Here is a 5,874-nt window from a genome sequence, read left to right on the forward strand (position 1 = left end):
TTGAGTATTTAGGTGGCCGGAGAGAAGCCTTTTAGTTGAGGAATATAGGAGTGAGGGTTTTAGGGTGATGTATGTAGTGGGATCAAGACTGGATAGAAATTGGATAGGGTCAGGGATTAAGCGGAGGCCTGGAATGGGGTGGGGGTCAGGTGGGTGGGTATTACCTATCATGTGTCTTACTTGTAGTGACTAATCACTCACTGTTTTGTCGGGAGGGTTAGCTGAGATGTGAAAAGGCAGCATCCTGGGCATCCAGGGATGCCACCTTCCAAGGCTCTCCTGGTGTTGTAAACAGCTTGTTGGATTGGTTTTAGAAACCCATGGGCTGTGTTTTCCCCACTCACATGGCTGTGCAAGCCGTCTCCCGGCACCAAGCCCCACTGAGCATTTCACAGTCAGAAGAGTTCAACACCTGCATATTTTGAGGTTTCATGACCTTTTACCTCTTGTTCACATTCATCCATCCTCGGTTTACCACTGTAGGGTCCAAACTGTATCCAGGACAGAACATTTCTCTGAAGGCCTAGAGAAGCTTTCTGTTATTTAGAGTTCCACACAATATCTTACAATTTTCTGGTCTTTACAAAGTACTTCACACACAGATATTATTGCCTTTGACTCACAGCAGCTCCATGACAGGACCCACTTAATACCAAGGCTCAAAAGAATTAACTGGCCAAGGTCACACACTGCATAGGCGGGTGAAATGGGACTTCTTGTTTGTTTTTCCATAGCAAACCTCAGGAGTCTTAAAGAGTAAGGTCTCCCTGGGAAACTCACTGTGTTGGTTGGCTCACTTCCCAGACTTGGGGATATGGACGAGGCAGGAGGTAGGAAGTCTAGGGAGTGGGGAATGCTTGGGCAGAAACATCTGGAAGGTGAAAGCTGAGGTCTCATGAGGATTCTGACTAGCCCTCTCTCAGCTACGTTTCTGTCATTGAGCCCTTTCTAGAGCCTGGGCAAGTGAAAAGAAGCGGTTGGTGGGGGGAATGGTAAATAGAGGTAGGAGTTGCTATGAGTCTAAAGCTGAGACAGTTGAGCAGCTGCAAGAAAAAGATGCTGCCAACTGCTAAAGGGACCCCAGTAGCATCAGCACATGCATGTGGAAACTCTTGATGGCTTGGCCAAGCTCTGCTCCTAGCTAAGCCTTCTGCCCTAACATCTCTTCTCAAAATTTCTGGCCCTCCACACCAAGTACGTGTAGCATCAGCTTGAGGGAGGTGCCCAGAGGCCAAGCCAGTCTATATCCTGCCAGCTCCAGCAATATCACCCATGTCCCGCCCAGTCCCAACTGAAGACTGTAGGTCGGGGGCCTGCTGACACAGAAAGGCCCTGGTCCCACTGCCCTCCCTCTTCCCTGGGCCTCAGGCCCTAGGCCAGGGCTCAACAGACACAAGCCGCGGGATGGGGTTGCCCTTCTATTGGTCCAAGTCCTGAGCGTTGCCTGGGTGAGACATGGAGGTGAGGAGGCCCACGAGGCTCAGCAGTGTGGAGAAGAGCAGCAGGAAGGAGGCGGCGAAGAGCAGCGCGGGGAGGGCACTGAGCAGCAGCAGCAGGACAGCCGGCAGCAGATGGCGCCACGCCGCAGCCGCCACGGGCCACAGGGAGCTCAGGAGGTGGGAGCCGGTGGTGAAGAGCGCGTGACACAGCATCAGGGCCAGCAGCAGGTAGAGGACCCCCTCCAGACCCCACAGCACGCGCTGCAGCGGCTGCCGCCAGCCGGACGTCGCCCACCACTGGGTCCAGCTCGGGGGCACGTGACACATGCACCAGCGCACCCAGCCCTCCCGGGAGACCCAGGCTGACCAGGGCACCGCGCGCGGCGGCCCCTCGCCGGCCCCGATGGCATCTGTCTCCACTCGTAGCTGCTGCATCGTGGCTGGCGCACCTAGGGAGAGGGCCAGGCCAGCTGCAGGAGCCCTGAGATGCCTGGGACCTCAGGGCAGGTGCGGGTGCAGGGATCAGGAGGGACCAGCATGGGTGTGGTGGGGCTCTGTACTGGGGCCTGGGTCTTACCTCTGGGCAGAGCCACCTAAGTCATGTTGCTTCCTGCCGCACCCAGGACAGCCTGGCAGCCAGAGTTGAGCCCCCACTCTCAGTGCCCCCACCCTCCCCAGAGGAGCCCTATTATGACCCGGGTCAGGGTGGGGGCCAGCCAAGAGAAAGACCACTGCTGGGTGTGAGGTCCCCCTCTCTCGTGGACCCTTCAGGCTTTAGGGGAGCCTGGTGAGTCCATAGATGTAGTCTTTCGTGTCTTGTGGAAATCCCTCTTTGGAGCCCTCCCTTCCCTGCTGGCCTGTATCCAGCCCTGCTTCACTCTCTAATAATTCTTTCAAGAGAAGTTCTCTAGAATCACAGAGGAAGCCAGAATAGCCTCCCCCAACCCACAGGTTCCGAGATGGCTCCACATCCTGCACTGGGCTCCCTGTCCCTTATCTCACATTTTACTGATGCCCTCAGACTCAGACTTAGGTACCCACTGTCCACATTGTGAGGCCAGTGGTCCCCCAAGATGCAGGCTGGGGGATAAAGGAGTATCCTCCCACCTTCCCAACCTAGGGTGGAGGAAAGGAAGCCTGAGGAAACAGCATGGTCAGTGTATTTCCGGAGGGCACTCAGGTCCAAGGATGAAGGCAAAAAGCAAGGGCAAGCAGGGCCAAGGGCACACCGCGGGCTCCCAGGAGCAACCTCGTGCCCAGGAACAGCAGCAGCAGAGCCTCCTGGAAGCTGAGTCGTCCTGTGACTGCCACTGCAGGTGGAGCCTCCTGCTGCCCTGGACCCTCGCCGGCCCCCTGACTCTGGCCCCTTGTGAGATGTGTGTGCTGTGACCAGGTGGGACCTGCAGGCCTGTGGAGAGAAAGGGCGGCAGCTGGGTTTTGGGAGGTTGATGGTTTGCTCACCTGCCCAACCTGTAGGCTGCAGTCCACTTACCGGTGGAGCATGTCGAAGGCCAGGAAGCTGACCAGTAGCAGCAGCAACAGCAAGGCTGGGCCAGTTGTGGAAAAGATGCCCCGAATTGTCAGCCCCAGTGCCCCCAGTCCTAGGACACTGTCCAGGACCTGGGCCCAGCTAGGGCCCCAGGGGGACACACATGGACCCACTGGACTAGCTGATCCCTCCCCTGCACCCATGCCCCTGGGAGGGACTGGGGTAGGAGAAACAGCAGCTTCGGGCCTGGGTAAGCAGAGGTGGGTCATGGAGGAAGGTGGAGGTTACAGGAAGGACTAATGCTGGGCGAGAGGAGGAGTGGGAGCATGGGAGGGGGTGGTGGCAGACCTCAGGAGTAGGCTCAGGCAGTGGGGAGTTGGACTGTTTAGGAATCTCCCCCTCCTCATACACCCACTCACCAAACCCTCCTCACCTCCTCCCACTTCGGTCAGTCATTCTGGTTGGTTGGGCAGCTGGAGCATTGTGACCTATTGCCAGGTGGGGTCCTTGGGTAAGTGGGGTGGGGTGGGGTGGCGTCAGGGTTGCTAATGCTGGCCCTGGCCTCATAATTAGCTGGTGGTGTGTAGCCAGAAGGAGGTCTAACATTTAAGAGCTAAGACTCATCCTCTTGTCTTTGCTAATTCTCCAGCCAAGAAGCCCGTGGGGATCTGAGTTGCCAGGAGGCATTCTAACCCCATCACCACCTGGGCAGCTGACCAAGAGGAGAAGAGCCACTTTCTTTATCTCACAGGTTCCCAGGACTAGGTGTCCAGGGGCAAGTCACTCAACCTGTCTGTCCCCAGTTCTCTCCCTTGAGAGCAGGGTGATGCCTGTGGGCATTCATGTGGGGGATGTTTCAGAACTTCAGTCCTGGAATGCACAGATAGACTCTGCCAGGAAGCAACATGATGCTTTCTGGAGTGGGATAACCACATGACCTGCTAAATAGGGGTGGGGCAGGAGGGGCTGTTTAGGTGTTAGAAGCAATGTGGTTTGTGGGAGGTGTTCTGGATACTGGCATTCCAGAAATGGCACAGAGAATGTGACTGTGAGAGAGCTACAAGGTAGTAACCCCAAAACAGGAGGTTAAGGTTACCCTCCAAGAATGAAATTAAGAAGACTGAACATGTATGAAGGGATTGAACTGGAAAAGAAACCTGTCTCCACTGATAATCTGTAACAGAAGTTCCAGCGCATTTCAGTTTAGTGACTTGAGAGGCAAGAGTGAAAATAGGTCATAATCGAAAGAACTTAATCCTTGTTCTCATATCATATTTTGAAGGAAAACTGATGGAGGTAAGCGTAGGGGGACAGTGGCCATACAGCCCCTAGGAGAGGAGGAGATAGAGCAAGCGTCTCGCTGCATATCTGTCTCCAGGGGACTCTGTTCAAAGATTCAAGCCTAGTGACCTTGATATATTTGGTAATGGTGGGCTCGACGATAGAGCCAATGCCACCAGCCCTTGGGACCTTTCATTGGTTGCTTTTTCTGAGTCAGCCCAAAACAATAAAGCAACGCCCACAAAATTTTGAGGAAAATTATTTACAATTTAGTAACATTGGAGAAGGCAGTGGCAACTCACTCCAGTACTCTCGCCTGGAAAATCCCATGGAAGGAGGAGCCTGGTAGGCTGCAGTCCATGGGGTCGCGAAGAGTTGGGCATGACTGAGCGACTTCACTTTCACTTTTCCTTTCATGCATTGGAGAAGGAAATGGCAACCCACTCCAGTGTTCTTGCCTGGAGAATCCCAGGGACGGGGGAGCCTGGTGGGCTGCCGTCTATGGGGTCGCACAGAGCTGGACGCAACTGAAGCGACTTGGCAGCAGCAGCAACATATGTCTACATGATTATTAAGTATGAGGGTAAAGACATTTTAAGCCAAACAAGGTCTCGAAAACTTGACCTTGCATACACTCTTTCTTAGAAAGCTACTGGAAGATGTGGTTCAGAAAAATAATGAACTAAACTAGGAAAGAAGTGAGGCTAAACACAGGAAAGGGATGATGAGAAAGACCTGGAATGTCCGCAATGTTTCCAGATAAAGGAAGCAAGCAACCCCAGCCTAGAATCAAAAGATAGATACTCCAGGAGGGATGTCTCTAGAAGAAAATAAAACTGATTATCTGCTGTTTTTAGACATATGCAAAATATTTAGTTCATTTGGAAGCTTTGGAATTGGATTCACTAGTGTCTTAAAAACCAAGCAAATGATAAAATAATCGCTAAATCCAGGGAACACAAAAAATTGAATAATAATCATGATCATAATATAAGAACTGAATATTGACTCTAGTGATTCAGCTCTTTTGGGAGGATGGCAGGGGGAAATTTATATGTGTATTTCAGTGTATGTTGGGGGGAGGGCTGGTAGGAAAGCTAAATCCTTAATTCCATAGCAGGAAATCTAAAGATAAATCTAAACATAAAAGTCCAATAAATATACCCCAATACAAAAAGAAAAGTTTAAAGTTTAGGTGGAAAAAATTCAAGAAATAGCAATAGAAAGATAAAATTAAACACAAGGAGAAATAAAAAAACACTAAAAGTGGTTAATCTGTTAATCGAGAAGCATAGAGAAGAATCATCTGTTACAAATCTAAATGTGATGTACCTTTAAAATCATATTCTGTAGTATTTTTATTAAAATGATTTCTTTTTCTTAATAGCAAATCAATATTAGTGTCCTATGATGGAGATCAGGAATATACTCTCCCAGGATGAATGAAATACGGATTTCCTAAAGTAATGTGGATATACTCTTGTGGCTTGAGATAAAATTTCCAGTAACTGTACCAAACACCATCAAACTCAGAAAGCTGTCTCATGCATTTTAGATGGAGTTGCTCTAGACTGCCATCTAGTGCTTCTCAGACCACATGTATCCCCTGGGGTTGAATCATCTGGGAATTTTTTTTAAATGCAGATCCTTGGCCACACTTTAAGG

General features: G+C 51.1%; 2 protein-coding genes across 2 annotated transcripts; both read right to left on the bottom strand.

Moving 5' to 3' along the window:
• Positions 1–1,418: 1,418 nt before the first annotated feature.
• On the bottom strand, positions 1,419–2,591 carry TMEM239 (transmembrane protein 239). The gene is given in 4 exon segments (XM_052650429.1): positions 1,419–1,913; positions 1,916–1,950; positions 2,033–2,124; positions 2,587–2,591. Coding segments are annotated over 4 exon segments (627 nt in total).
• A 24-nt stretch (positions 2,592–2,615) lies between these two features.
• On the bottom strand, positions 2,616–3,197 carry C13H20orf141 (chromosome 13 C20orf141 homolog). The gene is made up of 2 exons (XM_052650430.1): positions 2,932–3,197; positions 2,616–2,847 (listed from the first exon to the last, which is right to left on the bottom strand). The coding sequence occupies exons 1-2, from the start codon at positions 3,195–3,197 to the stop codon at positions 2,616–2,618; spliced, it is 498 nt and encodes a 165-aa protein (XP_052506390.1).
• Between the last annotated feature and the right edge of the window lie 2,677 nt (positions 3,198–5,874).

This window comes from Budorcas taxicolor, chromosome 13, assembly GCF_023091745.1.
Source record: "Budorcas taxicolor isolate Tak-1 chromosome 13, Takin1.1, whole genome shotgun sequence".
Taxonomy (NCBI): Eukaryota; Metazoa; Chordata; class Mammalia; order Artiodactyla; family Bovidae; genus Budorcas; species Budorcas taxicolor.

Bases quoted from the DNA above. Each gene is read 5' to 3' on its own strand.
- C13H20orf141 (XM_052650430.1), bottom strand. From the start codon at position 3,197: ATGACCCACCTCTGCTTACCCAGGCCCGAAGCTGCTGTTTCTCCTACC. The intron at 2,848-2,931 runs GTAAGTGGACTG...TTCTCTCCACAG, and splicing joins GCCTTCGACATGCTCCACCG to GCCTGCAGGTCCCACCTGGT.